This window comes from Chrysemys picta, chromosome 1, assembly GCF_011386835.1.
Source record: "Chrysemys picta bellii isolate R12L10 chromosome 1, ASM1138683v2, whole genome shotgun sequence".
In the NCBI taxonomy this organism is placed as follows: domain Eukaryota; kingdom Metazoa; phylum Chordata; order Testudines; family Emydidae; genus Chrysemys; species Chrysemys picta.
In genome coordinates this window covers 55,678,341-55,703,126 of record NC_088791.1, presented here as the reverse complement: position 1 = coordinate 55,703,126, position 24,786 = coordinate 55,678,341, and the positions used below count along the sequence as shown (strand labels likewise).

The 24,786-nt window shown below is 39.9% G+C and overlaps 1 protein-coding gene across 2 annotated transcripts in view; it reads left to right on the top strand.

Annotated features, from left to right (window-relative positions):
• YAF2 (YY1 associated factor 2) overlaps window positions 1–24,786 on the top strand; it is a 50,955-nt gene that overhangs the window by 5,795 nt on the left and 20,374 nt on the right. The window contains exon 1 of one of the 2 annotated variants that reach the window (XM_042859482.2): window positions 23,916–24,055. The exons of the other annotated variant lie outside the window; for it this stretch is intronic. Coding sequence (XP_042715416.2) covers window positions 23,931–24,055 — 125 coding nt within the window. The 5' untranslated portion in view covers window positions 23,916–23,930. Of the gene's footprint in view, window positions 1–23,915; window positions 24,056–24,786 lie in introns of those variants that run through there. 2 annotated transcript variants of the gene reach the window in all.

The window sequence follows — 24,786 nt, the reverse complement described above, 5'->3', positions numbered from 1 at the left end:
ACTGAAATTCAGTAGAGCCCTAAGATATTTCTTTATAGAAGGAACTGGTAGTGATCTCTATATTTAGGTTGCCTAATACTTTCCATTATAAAAGATTCTTATGATCTCTCTTGAGAAGCTCTGAAACCTCTGTTGCTTGTACCAAGCCTTTGAAATGTAGCAGGGGAGAGCCCTACAGTTAGATTAAGTGCCTTTTTTTATTTGTCCCATGAAATTTTGCTCAGATTTTGCTGAGATATAAAGAGCTGAAAATCATTACTTTCTGTCACTTGCATTGTTAAGGAAAATTGTGGCACCATGCCAAAATAACAGAACATGAAAACATTCTATAATACCAGGCCCACATCACTCCCAAAGCAGTGGTGGACACTGAAGTGGGATCCCTGAGAGTAGATGCCTGTTCCACCTCCCTCCTATACCTACCTAATTGTGGGGCAGGTGTCCTCCTAACTTTGGGTGGGGGTAGGAGAGAGGGAAAGAGAACTGAGCTGGGTTACCCTGACCACCCGTGAACCCAGCACATGATCCCTGAAGCCCATCTTCATCTTCCTCCACTCACATGCTTTGTAGTAAGTCTTCTGCTGAAAGCTAAAGTAGTTAGGCCTGTAGTTCAAGTGATAGACGTCTATGCTGGAATGCTAAATGTTCAGGGTTCCAACCCTGCTGAAGATGCTTGATGAAGGACTTGTTAGAGTTGTACCTAATAGAATTTTTGTTTACCTTTTTTCCTTTTGAAAACAAATAAACTCCCTAGGAAATTGTATGACCCAAAGTATGTTAAAATAATGTTGTTTGGGTTGCAAAGTCAAGTGCTCAAAAGTTTAAAAAGGCAAGATGTAAGGTTGCTCATGCAACCTTAGTTATGCTTTTAATTGATTACATGCTACGTCCCCCACTGCTGCCCACCCTCCCTTTCTATCCCTGTTTCATTCATTGCACAGGATAAACACACAAGGGGGCAGAATTAAGGTTACATGGGCAACTGTAAATCTGGCTTTTCCTAACTTTCAGGTGCTTAACTGTGTAAACTAAACAACATTCTTTTAACATAGTTTTTAAAATGTAATTAAAGAGGCTTTTCGTTTAATAGGTGGCTTTCTTTAGATTTAACAAAATTAAATGGTATGTCAAACTAACTAAATAGGTGGAAATCTAAAACCCACTTTTATTAATATAATTTCAAATAGTATTCTTTAGGAATATAAGAACAGCAGAATTGCTATATAAGAATGTTCCCCCCCCCCCCCCCCCCCCAAGCCATGGTCTGCGGGCCCCTACTATGCCTAAGCTTTCCAAAGGGTTTTGCACCTTCATATGAAATTTTTTAGGGGGCCACAAATGAAAAAAAGATTGAAAACCACTGATATATAAAGTTAAATAGTTATGGTTTCTTGAATTATATTTCTGAAGTTATGATTTGGGGCTTATTATTCATAAATTGATCTTTAAATTACTTGTATTGCTTGCTTTGAATTTAGTAAAAATTTCATCTGGCTTCTAAACGGCAAATTGGTGCAAAGCTATACAAACCCCCAAAAAAATGGATTTGGGTTTTTTTGTGTGGATTCTGACATTTTATAAAATGTAGCACTCTTTAATAAACATATTGGGCCACCTGCTTTACACTACAGTAGAATCTCAGAGTTATGAACTGACTAGTCAACCGTACACCTCATTTGGAACAGGAAGTGCGCAATCAGGCAGCAAAGACAAAAAAAAAGGCAAATACTGTACAGTACAGTGCTGTGTGAAACATAAACTAAAAATAAAGGGAAAGTTTAAAAAAAAGACTTGACAAGACAAGGAAACTGTTTATGTGCTTGTTTCATTTAAATTAAGATGGTTAAAAGCAGCATTTTTCTTCTGCTGAAAGTTTCAAAGCTGTATTAAGTTAATGTTCAGTTGTAAACTTTGAAAGAACAACCATAACGTTTTGTTTAGAGTTATGAACATTTCAGAGTTATGAACAACCACTGTTGCTGAGGTGTTCATAACTTTCAGGTTCTACTGTACACCAGTAATGCAAGAGATGTAGACAGGTATTTGAGGATCACCCCAGTTTCAGGGAAGCTTCTAGAGGCATAGAGATGCAGCCTCACCACACTCCACTGCTGAAATGGGAATATGATGGGAAAAAAGGGGGCGCGGCTGGAGTATCCTTATGCTCTGCTTATCTCAGTTATAGGATTGCCCCTTCCACCCAGCCTGATTTTGAGGAACGCAAAAGACCTCGCTGAGTTATACCAGGAGACTGACAATGGTGCACAACTGGGCTAGGAAACAAGATGCTCAAAAGCCACCTTCGAACCCCTTCCCCCTAGATATTTGTTCTGCATTTCTTGGCTATAGCAGAGATTCTGTGATCTGGGCCACTAGTTTTCTGCATGTATTTTAAAAAAGACTGGGCTGTTCCTGGTAAACTTGTAAATGTGAGATATAGATTTCCATTTGAAACTCTCATGTGACTTAATATGCATTGAGAAATTATAAATAAAATGCTTTTTTTAGTTGGTTATCAGGGTCATTTTTCTTCATAAAACATGTGAAATATGTTTGGTCATGTGCCATCTGGATATTTACAGTTACAAATGAGTTACATTTAACCAAATCTGCTATGTTTATTTCTTTTGAAATGCAGTACCTCTCAGTGCTGATGGTCAGAGCATATCTAGCATATCTGAGTTTTAACACGTCTAGGTTACAGCAGCTTATTAAGGACTGATCTTTTGTATTCCAATACTCAGATTTGTATTTTGGGGGAGGGGGAGAATTGGCTGCTATGCTGATTTTACCAAATTCAGGACTGAATCAAGCTTAATGTATTGAAGAGCCAAAAGGGCATGCATTTGAATGTACATATGGCAGTTTTTGAAAAAGAAATATTTGCAAGTGTTGAGAGTGAAAACAAATTTACAAAGACATTGTAATGTATATGACTGCTTATGCCATTGGTCTTTAATATGAAATTATTATGAGGAAGAGCTGAGTATGTCGTAAGTAAATTGCTTCCTCACTTTCTATACGTAATCATTAGGAGTCAGAAATACTGAATTGGACTCTTTTAAGGTTTATATGACCTTTGTTAAAGCTGTGCATCACAGTGCTGATTTTTTAAAATTTTTATCAAAAACGTAATGAACTTTGAGTTTCAGAAAGCTTTATTTTTTGCACAAGTAGTCAAATGAAATGGAGTTCTTGTGTCATGATGGGGTGCCATCTTTATTTTGAACACTGTTAGGAGCAGTTTGTATGGGAAGAAGAGGTCATAATTAGCTGATAAACAGAAGAGCAGACTTGAAGTAGTGCGTTTGAAGAATATTTATAGCCTGTTTTTCAGAATTAGCTCTTAGTGTTAAATGTATTTGATATTTTAAACCTAACTGATAAATTTCAACCCATGTTCTTTTGCAAAATGTTGTTTTTCAAAAAATCTGAACCTGATATTTTGACTGTTTTATGTAACCATTTCCTGATTTCTCCTGTGTCTGTAAAAAACCAAACAAGCATTTCATTTGAATTTAAATTTAAAGTTGTTCCAGTAGTACATGAGCTATGTCATACAACTATGTCTGGTTGATGCAAACTAAATTAGAGATTTCATCTGAGATCAAGTCACAGAATATATTGGTTTTATTGACAGCCAGCTTTGTGTTGAGGAGCTTGAAGTGAAGCTTAGGTAACTTTTAGGGCTGTCGATTAGTCGCAGTTAACTCATGCGATTAACTCAGAAAATGTAATCTTGATTAATTGCACTATTAAACAATAGAATACCAATTGAAATTTATTAAATATTTTTGGATGTTTTTCTACATTTTCAAATATATTGATTTCTATTGCAACACAAAATACAAAGTGTACAGTGCTCACTTTATATTATTACTTTTTATTACAGATATTTGCACTGTAAAAATGATAAAAGAAATTGTTTGAGCATTGGCCTGCTAAAGCCAGGGTTGTGAGTTCAATCCTTGAGGGGGACATTTAGGGATATGGGGCAAACAAAATAGTTGGGGATTGGTCCTGCTTTGAGCAGGGGGTTGGACTAGATGACCTCCTGAGGTTCCTTCCAACCCTGATATTCTGTTCTACGAAATAGTACTTTTAAATTCACCACATACAAATACTGTAGTGCAATCTCTTTATGGTGAAGGTGTAACTTACAAATGTAGATTTTTTTTATTACATCAAAAACAAAACAATGTAAAACTTTAGAGCCTAGAAGTCCACTCAGTCCTATTTCTTGTTCAGCCAATTGCTAAGACAAACAAGTTTGTTTACATTTATGGGAGATACTGCTGCCTGCTTCTTATTTGCAATGGCACCTGAAAGCGAGAACAGGCATTCACATGGCACTTTTGTAGCTGGCGTTGCAAAGTATTTACATGCCAGATATGCTAAACTTTTGCATGCCCCTTCATGTTTCAGCCACCAGTCCAGAGGACATGCTTCTATGCTGATGATGCTTGTTTAAAAAAAATAGTGCATTAATTAAATTTGTTACGGAACTCCTTGGGGGAGAATATGTCTCCTGTTCTTTTTTACCCGCATTCTGCCATATATTTCATGTTATAGCAGTCTTGGATGATGACCCAGCACATGTTGTTTATTTTAAGAACACTTTCACAGCAGATTTGACAAAATGCAAAGACGGTACCAATCGGAGATTTCTAAAGATAGCTACAGCACTCAACCCAAGGTTTAAGAATCTGAAGTGCCGTCCAAAATCTGAGAGGGACGAGGTGTGGAGCATGCTTTCAGAAGACTTAAAAGAGCAACACTCTGATGAGGAAACTATAGATCCCGAACCACCAAAAAAAAGGAAATCAACCTGCTGGTGGCATCTGACTCAGATGATGAAAATGAACATATGTTGGTCCACTCTGCTTTTGATCGTTATTGAGCAAAACTCGTCATCAGCATGGACGCATGTCCTCTGGAATGGTGGTTGAAGCATGAAGGGACATATGAATCTTTAGTGCATCTGGCACGTAAATATCTTGTGACACTGGCTAGAACAGTGCCATGTGAACTCCTGTTCTCTCAGGTGAAATTGTAAACAAGAAGCGGGCAACTTTATCTCCTGCAAATTGTAACCAAACTTGATTGGCTGAAGTAGGACTGAGTGGACTTGTAAGTGCTAAAGTTTTACATTGTTTTATTTTTGAATGCAGGTTTTTTTTATCATAATTCTACATTAGTAAGTTCAACTTTCATGATAGTTATTTCACTACAGTACTTGTATTAGGTGAATTGAAAAATACTATTTTTGTTTTTTACTGTGAAAATATTTGTAATCAAAAATAAATATGAAGTGAACACTTTACACTTTGTATTCTGTGTTGTAATTGAAATCAATATATTTGGAAAATGTAGAAAACATCCAAAAATATTTAAATGGTATTCTAGTATTGTTTAAGAGAGTGATTAATTTTTTTAATCGCTTGACAGCTCTAGTAACTTTCTCTGACACCTTGACTTTCTGCGAGAACATGAACTATGATGATAAAGAAATAGGAATCAGGGTTTACTTCGCACTCTGTCAAGGGAAAGGCCTTTTCTCCCCCTTCCTATTGTCACTGGAACTGATGAAGTCAGAGCTATTGGAAAACCTCTACTTATTGCTGTTCTTGGCCTTCTAGATCCCAGTACTTCAAGTGTTGTTCAACCCTCCTTTTACACCGTTGGTAGATGTGTTTCCTGAAGGGCACATCTGATGCAAATGTATGCTGGATAACATAGGCATAGTTGAAAGGGTTTGGGGAGGTGAAAGAAAAAGGTCTGAGGATGTACTGCATAGGAGGGATTCATAGACTCCTAGGGATTCAGACTCCAGGGCCAGAAGAGACCATTATGATCATCTATTGACAGTCTGACCTCTGTATAAGACAGAGCCAGAGAACTTCCTCAAAATAATCTTTTTTGAACTAGAACATATCTTAAAAAAACAATCTTGATTTAAAAATTGAGAATCCATCATATCCCTTAGTAAATTGTTCCAGTGGTTAATTACTTTTTCTGTTAAAAATATATGCCTTATTTCCAGGCTGAATTTGTCTAGCCTCATCTTCCAGCCATTAGACATTTGTTTGCAAGATTGAAGAGACCATTATCAAATATTTGTTCCCCATTTAAGTACTTATAGACTATAATCAAGTCACCCCTTAACCTTTTTCTTTAAGCTAAATAGATTGAGATCCTTGAGTCATTATTATAAGGTGTGTTGTCTAATTCTTTAATCATTCTCGTGGCTCTTCTCTGAACACTCTCCAGTTTATCAGCATCCTTCTTGAATTGTGGACACCAGAACTGGACACACTATTCCAGCACCGAGCTCTCCACAAAATACAGAGGTAAAATAACCTCTACTTCTTCTCAAGATTTCCCTCTTTCGCATCCAAGGATCACATTAGCCCTTTTGGCCCCAGCATTGCACTGGGAATTCATATTCAGCTGATTATTCACCATGACCCCCAAATCTTTTTCAGAGTCACTGCTTTCCAGGATAGAGTCCCCCATCTTATAAGTATGGCTTATGTTCTTTGGTCCTAAATGAATACATTTACATTTAGCTGTATTAAAATGCATGTTGTTTACTTGCGCCCAGCTTACCAAGCAATCCACATCACTCTATATTACTGGCCTGATATTATTTCTCTCAATTATTTACCACACCCTAATCTTTTGTCATATGCAGACTTTATGGGTGACGATTTTATGTTCTCTTCCAGGTCAGGGTTGTGCTGAATCCTGTTGATCGATCTTAGCTACTTGTAAGGCATCTGTCACTTTGGTATTGAAGTGCATTTAAAAAAAAAAAAAAGAAAATTTGGGTGTTTACTCCTGGGGTGCTTCTAGGAGGACTGCTATGGGTCCTAATGAGCATTCTAATGATTCTGGCTCTTCTGTTGTCCTTCATTCTTTCACCTAAATAGTGTGTGTTAATATAATTTAGTTATTTTTTTTAAATGTGTGCAAGTGGGGTTAATAAATTTGGTGTTAGTGCCACCAGTCTCCTCTTCTTTAGCTATCTTGCTGTTGCATGGTCTGAAAGATATAGAGATTTGAATGAATACCTGAGTCAAGATTAATTTAGATAAGACAGAGATGATATTGGTACCATCTTCTAAAGGGAAACTTGACCAGCTTGCATTATTATTTTTTTGAAAGGTTTGGGGAAGGGCCACCATCAGCTAGAAACCTCCTCCATCCTTCTGGCTTTCATCTGAAAGCAATGACTTGTCCTTAAACTTGGCTATTCCATAGTGCTTAGCTCTGCCATAATTAGAACACACAAATTGATTTCTTTTTCCCTAGTGGAAAAAGAGCATCTTAATCTATCGTTCATTTAAAAAGTAGAACTACCAACTCTAAAAAATAGATAAAAGGTCAGCTTGACTGGTTCAACAAACTGCTGCTTACAAATATAGGGTCAGATTGCCCCCTTATGCTTTCTGAACAGAAGAGCTTGTATCTGCTTGCGTGAGGAGAGGAACAGAGAAGTTGAGTGCTGCTTCTGTGGCATCATCTTCTCCTGGGCTTCTGTAAACTCCCCACTGTGAGCTGAAGAAAAAGCTGTATTGTCCACTTTCCCTCTCCTTCCTCTCCAGGAAAGCGATGGATATTTATACCCAGTATTAACCCTGCTTTGAGCAATAGTAACTGTGCCTTTGCAGATAAACGGGGGCGGGGGGGGGAGGAGAGGTCATGTTCCCATGAATCCCACAGATCTGGGAGTCTATACCAGCTGCCTGCTCTGCAGACTCCCAAAGGCTTTCTCCTAAGGGGATGTTGTGAAGGAAACTGAGCTTTCTGACCCTTCTACTCCCCCTTCCATTTCGCCTATTGTTTTCTAATAAATAGTAGCTGGCTGAGATCTGTACTCCTTTCAGTTACTTTTTTGTAACAAGTGTATTCCAATATTTATTATGTGAACCTACATTTCTTTCTAGCTAGAAAACATATTTGAAATAAACATCACTTTGCTGCATACCGGGGGGGGGGGGGGGGATCAGTTGTAATACCAGTATATGAGAAGTTAAAATACTTTCTGTAACACAGCTAAAGAACATTAGGTTGCTGCTTTTTTTTTTTAAATACATCCATGAATGGGTTTCTAAAGCTGATGAAATAGATATTTCTTTCTCAGGATGGACTGTTATGCAGCGTACCAGTCCCCTGCAGGATGCTTGCTGGCCTCATCTGTTAAATGCCATCTGGAAAATAGGGCAGTATGTGCTTTAAGGGAATGATTAAATAGGAACACTGCCTCAAGGGGTAGTTTTACGCACATTTATACAGTGACTGATAAAACCATATGGGGCCTGTACATCTATTCTAATTGAATCAGCTTTATAGAAATACAGAATTGCTAGAAATGTAGTAAATGGATAAATTCCAAGTAAATACTTCACACAACAAAATAGCTAGGAATCTTAAGGTACTGGAAATCAGTCATTGGAAATCCGGGGTCATTTGGAGGTTAGATTATTATTAATTTTTTAAGTGTAGTAAATAGAGTGCAACAATGCAATTTGTATGTATTCGGCATATGGGTTTGGTCTACTCAGAGTTCCATAGCACCATTCAGGCCACTGTTTCCATTGTTTGCATTGTCAGGACTGTTGTATAATTTGCATAAGCAATACGACTTGTCCTAAGCAATATGGCATACAATGGAAGTGATGGTAATGAGAATAAAAAGGGAAGAAAATCATTTGGATTAGTTAAGTAAATTAATAAATGTTGAAGATACTCTTATCATGCACTGTCCTAATGTTGAACTATGGAAGACTAGTTACTCGGAAGATGGCTGTGTGTCGTCATTAGCAGCAATGTTTATGTAACATTGAAAGGGAAACATAGTTTCATATATTTGGGGTTCTCAAACATTTGTATATTGTGGGCTACATCTTTGTAGAGAGATTGGTCATAGGCCACTGCCCCACCCATCACAATCTGCAGACCACCTCTTCTCCCATTGGTGATTCAATTACATCCCTGTGGCAATGAAAACAATTGCTTATATAGAAAGCAATCTTAAGAAGGTATTTAATGTAATTATAGCTTCTTTCAGTATGACTTAGTGGATAGAAATAAGGAGAGCCATCACCATGTGAGGTCCATTGCAAATGTTCTGTGGACCACAGTTTTAGAGCCAATTTTGAAAAGGTTTTGAATACTTCTTAATTTGTATATTAGTTGTCAACATTCTGCACTGCTTCAGTCCAGAAGAAATGATAATTTTAAGTAGAAGCTGCAAATTCACTTTCCATAGAGTTAAAGTTGAGGGGTGATATTTTGCTCTCATTGAAGTTGAGGGCAAAACTTCCATTGACTTCAGAGGTGCCAGGATTCACCGAAGGTCTCTAGTGAAGTTTGAAAAAAGTAGCTAGTTTTGTAATAACTTTTATTTAATATTGCAGTAGCACCCAGTGAGGATCAATATGCTGTTGTGCTAGGTGCTGTACAAAAACCTGCATAGATACAGCTCTTGCCCCCAAAGAACTTGCAAAATAGGTAGGTAAGTCTGATATAGTCTGTCTTAATGGGAAAAGAGATATAAAAGAATTTTGAATTTTTAGTTTTGAGAAACTAAGAGAACATTATTAGAGTAGTTGGGAAAAATTGAGTGCCTAGTAAAATTGACTAAAAGGGACACCTTCAACTTGAAAATAACATTATCCGGAAATTTTGTATTTACTACACTTAAGACCATTATAGCTGAAAAGTTGATCTATGAGATTGTGTGTGTGTGGGGCGGGGGGGGGGAGAGGGGTGACATTTATTTTTATTTCAGTATGGTTTTATGCTTGACAGCTCTTTTGAGCTTGTTTTTCCTGCAAAAGGACTCGGAGGTACTGAGCATCTTCAACAACCATTAAAGCCTCTGCGAGTTGAAGGCACTCAGTACGTTGCAGGATCAGGCCCTTCGTGTTTAGTCAGTTTCATAGTTTCCCTGCATAGTCAGCCATTTTCTCATTATTCAAAAAAAAAAAAAATCAATGAGAGAGCAGAAAAACCTTTACAAACTTTTCCAAGTTCCTTTTAAGATTTCAGGACATAGGTCATCTTTTAAATCACATCAGAAACTAAAACTTTAATTTAAAAAATAATACACCTTTAGCTTGAATCATGAGCTAAGGCCAATAAAAATGTAATTTTGTTTCCACTTTTTAAAAAAGATTAGATTGTGCAAAAGCGCATGCAGTTAAGGTTTAATTAAATAGACTGTTCAAAATGGAATAAACAGCATGAGATGGAAGCTTTAAATTTCTGCCCTTTTACCTGGAAGCTGACTTCCATCAGATCCTGCCCCTTAATGACATCAGTATTGGTTTGAGTGAGAAACTGTGGCAAGATTGAATTATCAACTGTTTGCCATCTTTATCACTACATGAACAAAAGTATTAATCGTTTTACTTTCTAATGTCTTAATCTAAATATTTTTAATGTATTTTTATTTTTTTTCTGAAATCTACTGATTTCTGCCCATATCATGAAGACTTGCGTTTAGTGGCAATTCCTTGGATCTGTGGAAATTCCACATCTGTGCATTTGTAGACTCTGGTCAGAAGATAAAGATGATCAATTCACTATTTTCTAATATAAAATGCTAATAGGATTACAACATGGGTACAAATATGCATCCTGATCCCGCAAGATTTTCCATGTAATGGAATCCCCTGGCCCGCACGGGGTTCTTTTTGAAGTCAGCAGGACTCCTCCATATGGGACCCAGTACAAATAGAGGTCATCCCCATACAAGGTTGCTTGTAGGACTAGGGCCACAGTGACATACATGCACTTTCTACTAGGACTAAAGATCAGAATATAATAAAAATTAAAAGAAGTTGTGAAAGCTGTTAATATTTGGTTATGATAAAATACATCAGAAGCTGTTAGTTCTTATAAGAACAAGACAGTTCTGTCTTTATATACATTATTTTTTTTATTATCAGTATTTGCTTTTGTACTTTTAAAGGAACAAAAGATAGATGGGGACATAGATACAGAAGTCTCTTAACCTCTCTGTGCCTTTTTAAAATATCTTTTCTGTAACAGGATTTAAAAACATACCTATTTGTACAGTGGTGGTGTGTGGGTTGATCAATGTTTGTAGAGAAGTTTGTCATCCTTAGGTGAAAGGCACAATGTAAGTGCAAAGTATGCTGGAGGGGAAAAAAATGTTTATTGGTTGTAGCACCTGTTTTATATAACTTTTTAATGGTATTGCAGTTTATACTGCATGTTTATTTCAGTATATTGTGACTCTATTGCATCCAAATTGTCACTTGTCATGAAAAATGTGTCTTCTAATGCTGCTCATAGTTGTAACCTAGTCTGTAATTTCAATTCTGAGCAGCAGTTGGTTTCAGGGTTTTTTTGGTTTGGTTTAGTTTTAGCTGCAATTAAAACTTTGCATAATGACCTTTCTTTGGAAACTATATTAAATGAATATTTACTGTCTGACACCGCACCTATAATAAAAACTTAAACATTGTACAATGATTATTAAGATCATACATACATATATGGGTTATGTGAAGGTGTGCTTCTTAATACTATGTATTCTGATATTTTGTGTCTAACCTCATCCCAGAAAGGTTTAAGTACATGCTTCCTATATCATTTATAAAAAATATACCTGCTTGTGTTTTGTATTTCTAGCATTTGCTGGAAATAAACAAAGTAGATATCATTCTAGCTGGTATGGGGGGCAAGAGCGAGCGAGTGTGTTGATTAGATTTAATTTAGAATTTTCAGTATATTTGTTTGGATTATTGAATTAAGATACTTGAGTACCTAAGTAGTTCTTTTTTGTGTGGGATTTGGCTAATATTTGATTATGTAGATAGAAAGTTGTAAAGATACACTGTGACAATTTGTGGTTCAAACCAGACCAGTAAGTGGTGGTATCACCACCTGTCCTGCAACTCTGGATGCCTTAAATGCTATGCTGACACCAACACCCAGCCGACAAACATGCAGGTCACACCCAGGCTTCCATCACCCGTTTACTTTTTGCAGAGTGACCCCCAGCACCATCCCAATCCCAAATTTCCCCCAAATTCATCTGCCAACATGACAATCTGCTGAGGCTCCCTGAATTGTGAGTTACTGCGTTACCCCTCTCAGCCTCAGCAAGTGGAAATTTTGCTCCTCCTCAGCTGTGTGACAACACCCTGACACTCCAGTTTCTCTACCCTGCCAGCAAACTCTTCAGGAGTCTGCCAGTCCAAACCTTGCCTTGCAGGTAGCAAACAGTGAACCCCCACTACTGAGTTCCCCAGAGACGTCTCTTTGTAGTGTCCAGCTCTTTCCTGGAATACTCTGAGAAGCTAAGTTGATTGCTCCATTAAAAAGACAATACACAGCAGCTCATTAATTTAACTGGGGTTTGACAGACACTCTTATTTCAATCTCGGCACTGGATTGGTTTATAGTAAACAAGTTTATTAAACAAAAGATCAGAGCTTAAGTCATACCAAGTATAAGGAGTAAAGATAGAAATGGTTACAAACAAACAAAAGTAAATCTACATTTCTAAGACTAAGTCCTGGTCTACACTACGGACTTATGACTGTCACTGAGGGGAGTGGAAAATCCACACCTCTGAGTGATGCAGTTATACCAACCGAACTCTCAGTGTAAACAATGCAGTGTTGATGGGAGGGCTTCTGCATTAACATAGCTATTGTCTCTCAGGGAGGTGGAGTGCCTGTGCCGATGGGAGAAGTTCTCCTCTTGGTGTAGGTAGCATCTTCACTAAACCACCCAATGCAGCTGCGCCACTGTAACTCTGTAAGCGTAGGCAAGCACTAAAACTTAACTTCAGCAAGTTACAATCTTTGCCTAAGCAGGTTACCCACTTCTATTCCGTTCCCAGAGACTTAAACCCCCTTGGTTGATGGACCTAGCATTCTGTGATTTCAGTAGCTCTGGCCCCTTGAATCCCCCAAGTGATGGTCAACTATGGGGTTCTCTCCCCTTCTTATTGTAGTTCAGTAAACCTCTGAAATGTATTCTTTGAAAAGTAAGCCCAGACAAAGTTTGTCTCTCCTGCTGGGGTGTAGATGCCATGCTGTCTTCTCTCCTGCTTGTTAGCTGGATAGCTTTGTTTACCTTATATTTAAATTTGCTTTCATTGTCTTTGCTTGATGCCCAGGATGGTCAGACAAGCTCATTCATTCCTTTGTCTAGGGCAGACTGGATTTATGCATTGTTTGCCAAATAACTTTAAGAACAAAATTATATCACATACGTATAACTGTTTGTACACACCCTGTACATACGCTACTGGATGATTTTTGGGACAAGCGTGGCACCAGTTTGTATACGATACCTTACATGACATCTTTTAGATACAGATTATGACAGTAGTATGTTGGGTGCAGTAAATGTTTCAGGCCTGATAGCTGCTGACAGAGTTGTAAACCCACCAGTGGGACCCTGTGTCACATGTTTTTTCTTAGGATTTCAGTGATGACTATGCACTGGAAAAATTGAGATAGGTTGGTTTTTATCTGAAGACCTGTGATTCTATAAGTAGTTTCTTGAGACAATGTTTGGGATTCAACTGGTGTGGTATGGCTGGTGGTCTTCAAATAAAATCCATTAATTTATATAGCAGAGGTTTGAGAGGGAATAATTCCAGTTCCACCTATCTTCAGTTCTAATAGTTGATGGAATCCTTTCCCTATATAAATTAATGGATTTTATTTGAAGACCACTGGCCATACCACACCAGTTGAATCCCATACATGATAAAGAGATTGCATTATGGTATTGTATGAGGAGAATTGAAAAATAGTTGCTTTTATCATTAATACAGTGCAAGTATTTGTAATAAAAATAATATAAAGTGAGCACTGTGCACTTTGTATTCTGTTGTAATTGAAATCAATATATTTGAAAATATCAAAAAACATCCAAAATATTTAATAAATTTCAATTGGTATTCTATTGTTTAACAGTGCGATTGAAACTGCGATTAATCGCGAATAAATTTTTTTTGAGTTAACTGCGCTTAATTGACAGCCTTAGTGTTTACCCAACCTGGCAGCCACTAGTTGTGTTGTATACTATTCACAATAGTATATTGCTGTTGAGTTGGCTTATTAACGTTATTCTGCAATTTATCCCATGTTATGGTTTATTTTAAAAGCTGGATTTCTTCATATAAATATTCATGAAAAAAGTACTACTTGTCTGTATTTTTTGTTGGCAGGTCTGTGTTTGTTGAGAGAAGCATGATGCTTCTGATATATCACATTTTTTCCTTGAAAAGGTGATATATGAACTAGCTTTTTTTTTTTGGCCACATCCTGCAGTAACTGCATTTCAAAAACTGCATGGTTAAAATTGGAATGTTCTAAAATATCTTTACAATATCAATTTTGATTTGTTTTTGAGATGTAATTGTAGCTTAGGATTTTAGCCTTTGTATATTTTAAACTAGTCAAGATCTGTGGCTTTCTACTAGTGTTTAAATGTAACTTTTTAAAACCAAACAATTTCAGATAATTCAGTGTTAACATTTATGAATTATGTAACTATGGATGCAGTACAAAGATCTAATACCATGGAGGAGTTCTGGTGAAGAGACAGTCCATGAGAGCAAAGATAAAGTATTTTGTCATCAGGATCCATTACTAGAACTTATTTCCAAAATGACAATTGGATATGGCACCTTTGCTGGCAGCTCAGTCTCCACCCCCATTACTTTTATACAGAGCCTATCTTTTAGCCCCTAGAGATGGCTTATCTCCCACCATTCCCCCTTCCTCCCCTCCCATATTTGAGCTAAAGTGCGTTTGTAAACTGCTGTGCCTATTAAGGTAGACAAGTAGACTATGTCAGTCTGGCATCTTTCACATGGACTGAGCTTGTTGTTAAATGTTAAGATAAATTAGGGTTGGAAAAATTCATAAAATAGAAATCTTGATAAAATATTTTTAAATCTTACTTCAGTGAGGTTACATGAAAGAATGGGGAAGGCACTATCAGCAGGATGATGAAGATGGAATTCCATCATCCCTGTTGAAAGAATATTTTGACTTCAAAAGAGCTTAGTCAGGAACACACAAATATCCTACAACACAGAGGACACAATGCAGATAGGGAGAGGAGAGTGTCCAGATCCATTGAGCTTTATGTGAACCTAAGAACAAGAGCTAGAGATAAATTAGTTTACACTTTGCATTGTGAAAAGTTGAAATAGCTGCCAAATATTATCCCACTCTTCAGCTGCTGAAAAAAGTACGTACACTGTTTCCTAGGCCTTGTGGAAGTGGGGATTTTAAGAAGTAGGGATTTTTACTGCACACAATGTACAAGGTGCCATATGAACATTAAAAAGGCACAGTGACTGCTGCAAAGAGCTTGCATTCCAAAAAGGGATAAAAAAAGATGCAAAGACAGAGGGGTAGGAGGAAGGGAGGCCAAGAGACAAAGCAGTAATTAATAATATCCTGATAACACAATGTTTTAGTAATATGTTTGGGTTTTATTTTTGTAAGATACATACTATTTCCAAATACTCTACAATGCTGCCACTCAACTGCCACTGCCAGTCAGATGGTTAGATTTTTATAGGCCAGGTCTACACTACAGACCAATATTGGTGAAAAATCCACACCCCTGAGAGAGATAGTTAAACTGACCTAAGCCCCTATATAGACAGCGCTACGTTGGTGGGAGAGCTTCTCCTGTTGACATAGCTACTGCCTATCCGGGAGGTGGATTAACTATGTCGACAGGAGAAGCTATCCTGTCAGCTTAGTACATCTTCACTAAAGTGCTGCACTGGTGCAGCTGTGCCCCTGTAGTGCTGTACATGAAGACAAGCCCATAGACACTATAGCAAAAGTGAGCCTTCAGGAGGGGCCTGATCGGGAATCTTAGTTGCCTTTTGAATTAGCTTGGGAGGGAGGACATTCCTTGTACAGGGGATGGTGTAAAAGAAAGCAGAGATAATTCTGGAAGAAGCAAACAAGTGAGACAGCAAACATTGGTCTTGGAACAGGAGGTGGGTGACCCAATGAGAGAGAGTGAGTGGATAAGGAAAGAGGGTCAGTGTAAGTGGAATGTCTTAGTGTAGTGGTTAGGGTGCAAGCTTGGGACTTGAGAGACTCAAGTTTTCTGCTTGGCTGCAGACTTCCTGCGATAGGTCACTTAGCTTTTCTGTCTCAGTTATAAGTAGTAGTAGAAGTAATAAGTACTCTTCTATGTCAGTAGCATAGTGAAGATTATTGATAAAGATTGTGTGGTCCTCAGATGCAGCAGTAAGGAGGGCCATGTAAGTAGATATGAAACAGAGATGTCTATCTAAGATAGACAAAAATTTTTAACTTGTGTGAAAAAGTGGAAGCCAGTGAAGGGATTCAAAGTTGTGTGTAAGAGACATGGCCAGATCGGTGGACAAGAAATGATCTCAGCAGCTTTATTTTGTGTGGATTTAAAGGGACAACATTGGTGTCAGGAAGATATTATAGTAACTAAGATAAGAGATGAGAGTTCTAACTACATGAATAGAAAGAAGAGGCATGATCTTAGACACATTTTGGAGGAATCAAAGGGGCATGAATGATATGGAAAGTGATGTCAGTAGTAATGGAGATAATGATAATAGTGCTAATAATAATAATTTGGATCCTTACAAGACAGCATCCTGGCTTTTGGATTTTGAGCAGAATTAGGACAGCGGTAATGAAGAAAGTTCTGGATGAATGTAGAAGAGGAGAGGAAGGAAACCTGTCAACACTGGGGGAATTACTCCTCATGACTCTTCAGGCCATTGAATGATTATAATTTAGACCTGGGCTCCAAGAGTGAAAGTGGTTGAGTTCACCATTTTGATCTCTGGATGAGGTTGATTAGCTGGGACTCTCTGGACTAGATTTGACTTTAGGGCTTCTGTTATGGAGATAACTGGACTAAGCACAGCAGGTTTGCTCATTTATGTGTTGTCAGCACTCTAGGGTTTGTTGCAAACATTTCATTAAAGTTCTTCTACAAAATGTTGCCATGATACATGAGGACAAGAAGTGAAAATGAACTTTGATAGGAAAATCTACATGTGATTGAAGTGATATCACTGCTCCTTCTCCCCCATCCCCCTCAAAAAAATTCAGTCTCTTCTGAGACTGAAAAGCCATAATTTGGCAGGGTTTTGTGTTTGTATTATCCATTCCATTGGAAATAAACTTCCCAGTGTTTGACTAAAGATGATTTATGTGAATGGATTAATTAGTGCTTGTAAAGCCCTTTGGAGATGAAAAGTGTTATTATTTAATAGGCCTGGCAGAATTCAATTTTTATTATTTATAATTTTGACATCAATTTATTTTTATGCATTTTTTTTTTATTTTAATTTTTAAATTTTCACAATTGTGGGAAATTATGGGAGGGTTCAGACAATTGGAAAGTCAGACAGCAATTAATTACAACAGATGTTGAGATTCAAAACGCAGTTTTATAACCATTAAAACAGAAATTGTCAACATCACATCAACATACAAAGTAAATATTGTGAAATCAAACACTAGGTTTTCAAGCAGCATTTTTCTTGCTTTGCCTATCTGTAAATTTCAGCTATTATTGATGGAATTTTTTTTTCCTTTGTGTTGTGAAATCAGCGTTTACCAATAAAAATCTAATCCTTCCAAGCTTAATTATTAATCATTGTTAAAACCCTGCATCTTCTGCTTTAGAGTACTATTGGATCAGATGTACATTTATGTGAATATCTTGTCTTTGACAATAAATGGTCACTCACAGGCTAGCTCCCTGAACATTGAAAGAGAAACTTGTGTCCATGAACCAAAAGTAATCTGTCAGTGTTGTAGTTGCCACTGCATAGTTACCGCCTCTATGAACTGCTTTTCACAGGCAGTTGCGTCCTAGGCCCTGGCTTCCCAAACTTTGTAGTAGGGAGAGCTGCACTAGCAATTTGTCAGGGAGTCCAATGGACACACTGAATTTGAATATCTGAAAATGTATGTTGTTTTATTAAAAACTAACACCATAGTGAACATATACTTTATCAATAGGTGAATAGAAATTGCTTGTTACAGTGCACCAGTTATGAACAGAAAAAGTGAGCCATGTAAAGCAGCAAGGGAAATTTAATAGTTAAATTGGGTAAGAATGGATTAATGCAAGAATCAAAAGATGGGTAAGGAACTGGTTAAAGAGGAGACTACACCAGGTCATGCTAAAAGGCGAACTGTCAGGCTGGAGGGAAGTTACTAGTGGAGTTCCTCAAGGATTGGTCTTGGAACCAATCTTATTTAATGCTGTCCTTAATGACTTTGACACAAAAATTGGAAGTATGGTAATAAAATTTGTGGATGACGCAAAGTTGGGAGGTATTGCCAATATGGGGAGGGCGGACTATCATACAAGAAGATTTGGACCACGAAAATTGGAGTAATAGAAATGAGATGAAATTTAATAGTGCAAAGTTCAAGGTCACGCTCTTAGGGACTAACAACAAAAATTTTTGCTATAAGCTGAGGATGTATCCGTTGGAAGCAAGAGAGGTGGATAAAGTCCTGGGTGTATTGGTCAATCACAGAATAGCGGAGAGCCCCAGTGTGATGCAGCTATGAAAAAGGATAATGCAATCCTAGGATGCACAGGGGAGGTGTTTTCAGTAGAGATAAGGAAGTATTATTATGATTATACAGGGCGCTGGTGAGATGTCATGGAATATCATGTGCAATTCTAGTTTCCCATCTTTAAGAAAGATTAATTCAAATTGGAACAGATGCAGAGAAGGGCTACTAGATCTAGATGATCAGAGGAATGGAGAAACCTACCTTGCCAGAAGAAATTTAAGGAGTGTGGCTTGTTTATGCCAACAAAATTAAGGCTGAGGGAAGAGATGATTGCTCTCTATAAATACATCAGGGGGATAAACACCAGGGAGGGGAGAGGAATTATTTTAAGTTAAGGGCCAATGTTGGCACAAGAATAATGGATATAAACTGGTCATCAATAAGTTTAGGCTTGAAATTAGATGAAGGTTTCTAACCATCTGAGGAGTGACATTCTGGAACAACCTTCCAAGGAGAATAGTGGGGGACAAAAAGCTTTAAGACGGAGCATGATAAGTTTATGGAGGGGATATGATGAGATTGCCCACAATGGCGTGTGGCTCATCCACGACCGCTATAAGCAAATATCTCCAGCTACCAGAGATGGGATGCTAGACTGGGAGGCTCTGAGTTACTACAGAGAAGTCTTTCCAAGGTGTGTAGCTGATGGGTCTTGCTCACATGTTCATGGTCTAACTGATCATTATATTTGGGATCAGGAAGGAATTTTCCCCCAGGTCAGATTGGCAGAGACTCCAGGGGGTTTCTCCTGCCTCTGCAGCGTTGGGTCATGGGTCATTTGCTGGTTTGAACTAGAATAAATCATGCATTCGCTGTAATTTTAAGTCTTTCTTTACATCGGGGTGGGCAAACTTTTTGGCCTGAGGGCCGCATCAGGTTTTGTAAATTGTATGGAGGGCGGATTAGGGGAGGGGGTCGTGGCCCGGCATCCCCTCCTATCTGCGCCCCCCCCCAGACTCCTGCCCCATCCAATCCCCCCATTCCCTGATGGCCTGCCCAGGACCCCTGCCCCATCCAACCACCCCTTCTCCCTGTCCCCTGACTGCCCCCTGCTGCCCCATCCAACCCCCCTCCTTCCTGACGGCCCTCTCCCCCGGGACCCCTGCCCCCATTTAACCCCCTGTTCCCTCCCCCCAACCACCTCAACCCCTATTCGCCCCCTTTCCCCTGACCACCGCCCTGAACTTCCCTGCCCTCTATCCTGTCCCCTTACCACGCTGCCTGGAGCACCGGTGACTGGTGGCGCTGGAGCCAGGCCAGGCTCTGCAGCTGCGCTGCCCCAGAAGCTCACAGCCCCACCGCCCAGAGCATTGTGTCAGCGGCGCAGCGAGCGAGCTGAGGCTGCGGGGGGGACAGCATGGGAGGGGCCAGGGGCTAGCCTCCTGGGCTAGGAGCTCAGGGGCCGGGCAGGATGGTCCCACAGGCCATAGTTTGCCCACCTCTGCTTTAAATGAAGATTTGAGGACTTCTGAAACTCAGCCAGAGGTTATAGGCCTACTACAGGAGTGGGTGGGTTAGGTTCTGTGGCCTGCAGTTTGGAGGGCAGACTAGATCAGTGGTTCCCAAACTGGGGTTCGTAAAATGTTGCAGGGGGTTCTCGGGGGAAAAAATTCCCTAATGGCGGACAGAGCTGTGCCTAGGGACACAGCCCGGAGCCCCTGGACTTCCAAGAGCTAAGCAGATCAAAGCAAGCATATCGATCACACTGAGATTTAAACTTTAAGACTCCTTATAAGAAATGCAAAGGGAGGTGGATATTTTTTGCTGTTTTTAAAATTAAATAGGCAGCTAGTGTTGTTCTTAAAATTATTATGAAGAACAAGTTTAAGCTTTGTTATAATGTGCATTGTTTGCCTGGACTGTTCAAGACCTGAATGCTTGTGTAGGAGGAACTCTGAGTTGGCTTCTTAAATCCCTTCATGCTGTTTCACGTCTGATACTCCTTGATGAAGCCTACAAGCCTTTTATTATAACAGGCTTATTCAAAGTGATACAAGTGACAAAAGTGAGATCTTGAAAGAGTGCTGCCATTTTCATAATGTAATAAAAATACTGATATGATAAATAATAATTAATAATACATAGTGTGTAATCAGCTATGTCCTAAAAACCAATTTTATATTTCCAAGATCACTGCTTTTCTAATTTATACTCAGCTAAACGAGAAAATCCCTGGAAATACTCATTTTTAGGAGGGGGTTTGCGAGACTTGACATTTTAGTGAAAGGGGTTCATGGGTTGTTAAAGTTTGGGAACCACTGGACTAGATGATTATGATGGGTCCTTTCTGGCCTTAGTCTGAGACAAAATGCCAGACTTGACCTCTGGGTTGTTTACTATATCTATATACGGGCTGCAGATCCAGATTAAACTATATTAGATACAGTAAACTATATAATATGTTGTGTAGCACATTTGGCACCCTTGTTTTAGTAAATTGATGGGTCTGCCCCTCACTTAAGATAAAGTAGACTCCCAACGAAGTAATCACCTATGCTTAAATCTCAACCAAAATGTAGATGGGCATTAAACAATTTGGGGTGGGGTGGAGAATACAGTAGAATAGAAGGCGTAACTATAGAGTGTACCTCTTGGCCTAAGTCATCTGCTACAACATAAGCTGCCACAATGGTAGAAAAATTAGAGGTAGTGGTTGTTTTTTAAAAAAACAAACATTCTGCTGTTAAGAGGTTTCCTTAATTTGTAACCCTCAGTTAAAATAGAACCATTTTAGGGATCCTTAAAGCAATGTGACCGGTAGATTATTAAACTCTTAATTGATACGAGTGGTGGTGGGGGGAGTTATTTAGGTGGAAGTATACTGGCAGATTAGGAGAAAGGGGGCAGTGAGTAGAGAGGGAATTATAAAAGATGGAGAAGGAACAGGATGTTGATGTGAGGCAAATTATTGTACAAGTCCTCTTGGAAAAATACTTTGCCAAACTAGTTATAAATTATTATTGGTATTGCAGTAGTGCCCAGAGGCCCTCAGCTATGGTCTCTGTCTCAATGAGCTTGTAGCTTTATCTAATCTAGTACAGTGATTCTGAAACCCATGGCCCACAGGCTGCTTGCGGCCCAATCAGCACACAGCTGCAGCTGATATGATATTCTCAGGGCCATGCAGGTAGTATATATATATTGTGTGAATGCAGCCCACATAACACATAGAGAGATGCATATGCAGCCCACAGTGGTAAATATGTTGATTACCACTGACCTGGTGTAAAAGCGTGTGTCTCTGGTGGTTGTCCCACTCATCACTAATTTCATGTTTCTTCAGTGTGATTGCCTGCATGAGCATTTTATAAACAAATATATACTTTGGCTTTCTTCACCAACCATTGCTTGGTAATTGTTTACTTTTGAATATTGATCTCTGAGCTTAGAACCAGGTCAGATCTCTTTCTAGAACTCAAAAAATGCGATTGAGGGAAAGGACAGGCATTCTGGATAAAAAATTGAAGCTTATCCTTTTTAAGGTTGACCGTATCTGTGACCAAACCAGTACTACAGGCAGAAATACTTCTACAAATGCCAGAAAAAGTTACTACTTGTATCCTTTTTCTATAAATGGGAATTAGTCCTGTTACACCTGCATGTAGTCATAAAAGCAAGTTTAATATGCATAAAATACGCAATTGTTTAAAAAGACCTGTAGAGCAAATACAACAATACAATTCTACAGTATTTGCTAACTTCCTCTGTTTTAATCTGTCTATAAGAATATATATTGTAGCCGTAAACTAGTTACGTTTTAAAATAATTTTTTTTGGTATAGTGCTTAGCACAGTGGGGTCTTGATGGTCAATTTGGGCTCATAAGCAGTACTGTAATCAAAATAAATAAGCTAGTTTGCCCTGTATGTAAAACTGGAATTATTTAAAATCAAAGGTCTTTATGGTAGCTGTATCTAAGACTTCTTTCTAATCTGAATTTAGCTTCTGGGACCTCTTTCCCAACACTTGCCAGAAATTACTCCTAGATGTCTCATCAGATATGCCATTTTCTTACTGGATAGGCAAGACACAGGGGTGAAAGTAAGGCGGTACGGGCTGGCACAGTGTACCGGTAAAAAGAGGCCGCCGGTTCCGGCCCATACAGTGCTTTAATGTTGATGCTCCTTTTGTGCCCCCCCCATCGGCAGCCCTGATGGGTCCCTAGTGGCAGGGCCGCTGACGTGCGTGGGGGGCGGGATGCAAAAAGGGCAGCAACGTTAAAGTGCTGCTGCAGCAAAGGACCCTGCTTAATGTCGTTGTCCCTTTTGCACCCCTCCCCTCCCGCCTGGGCTGCCGACGGGCAAAAGGAGCAGCTGCCCCAGGGCCGGCGATTTAAAAGCAGCAGTGGCTGGAGTTCCGTGCCCTTTAAATCGCCGCTGGAGCCCCAGGCGGCACGGGCCAGGTGGCACGGATGTGCTGGCTGGGGGACACTGACCCCCCCCAGCCCCACCCCTTCTGTCCGAGGCCCCACCCCTTCCGGTTAGAGAGAAACTTTACTTTCACCCCTGGCAAGACACCAAATAATTCTTCTTCGAGTCGTGCCCTATGCTGGCTCCACTCTAGGTGCAGTAGTGCTCCCTGTGCCTTTGATCAGAGATTTCTAATAACAGTATTCGTTTGGCCTGGGTACGTGTACTAGTCAGCCCCATGCTGTTCTATAGCAGAATGTGGGTGAATTGCTTTGTTTCTTCTCAACCACCTTGTCCTGAGACAGAGCTCTGGCAGTTGTCCTTATTTCTTAGTCCTGTAGTTTGTTGAAGTTGCTCTTAGCATTAGTGTAGTTAAATTTTCTTCTTTTTTCATATATTGATAGATATTAGTTAGTAGTTCTTGTTCACTGGAAGGTTATGCCCGATTCTCCTGGCTTCACATGTTGTCTATCGTGCTGGGAGGTGATCCTGGTAAGCAACGGGCAAACCTGGTGCATCCGTTGCCTCACAGAATCGCATGTTGCCCAGAAGTGTAATTTCTGTCTGGCACTGAAATCCAGAGCCAGAAAAAACAGGGAGACAAAGTTTTGTTTCATTATGATAGAGTTCGCTCTGTCCAGCTTTTGACCCAAGAGAAGGAACCCTGCCCGTATGCCGGTCTCTGAGCAAATTCGCTGCCTCCACAATATCAGAGCCCCTCTCCTCCATGGCATCTAAGGGGAAGACACATGACTCCTGTCATAAGTCCTCCAAGGGCTGTGCCCCAAGCTCACCAGTTAGAAAATATACCTCTAAAAAGCCAAGGTCATTGGTGTCTTCAGCCACTTCAGCACCATCTGCTCTCCAATCAGGTATACACAAGGCTGCTGAAAGATCAAACGATGGCAAAGCCTCAGGCCCAGGAAGATCACTGGCGGACCAAGTCAGCAAGAAGAGCTCTTCCTTGGTACCAAAGAAGCCCTCTTGGGCTCCGACTGCACTTTCCTCAGAGTGCCCAAGACTCATGGTACAGTAACTCCCCACTTAATGTCCTCTCGCTTAACATTGCTTCGATCTTCTGTCCCTGCTCAATTACAGAACACGCTCCATTTAAAGTTGTGCAATGCTTCGCTATTACGTCATTTGGCTGCCTGTTTTGTCCACAGCTGGCAGCCCCCGTATCAGCTCCTCTCCGTGCCCCCCCCCCAGCACCTCCTGCCTGCCGGCAGACCCCGTGGATCAGCGCCTTCCCCTTCTGCCCCCCGCCTTCTGCCCATGGCAATCAGCTGGCTTGCGGTATTCAGGACGTGGGGGGGGAGAAGCAAGGACTCGGCGCGCAGGGTCCCCCTCCCTCCCCTGCCTCCCAAATGCCGCAAACCAGCTGATTGCCGCAGGCAGGAGGGGGGAGGAGCGAGGATGCAGCGTGCGGAGTAAAGGGGAAGGAGGGGGGGAAGAAGCAGCAGGTTAAGGGTGGGGGCTCGGGGGAAGGGCTGGCGTGGGCGGGCCGAGGGTTGAGCTCCCCGCCCCTGGTGCTTGCAGAGTAGGGGAAGCTGCTGCTGCGCAACGTGCTTCTCCTAGCCTACAGCACCTTCAGCCTCCTTGCCTGCCTCATTGTCTCCAGTGCCAGTGGGCTGTGCCTGTGTGGGGTAAGGCGGGGGCACCTCCCAACTAAAGTACTGTACTGTATGGTAAAAAAAAAATTCCCTGGAACCTAACCCTCCCCCCCATTTACATTAATTCTTATGGGGAAATTGGATT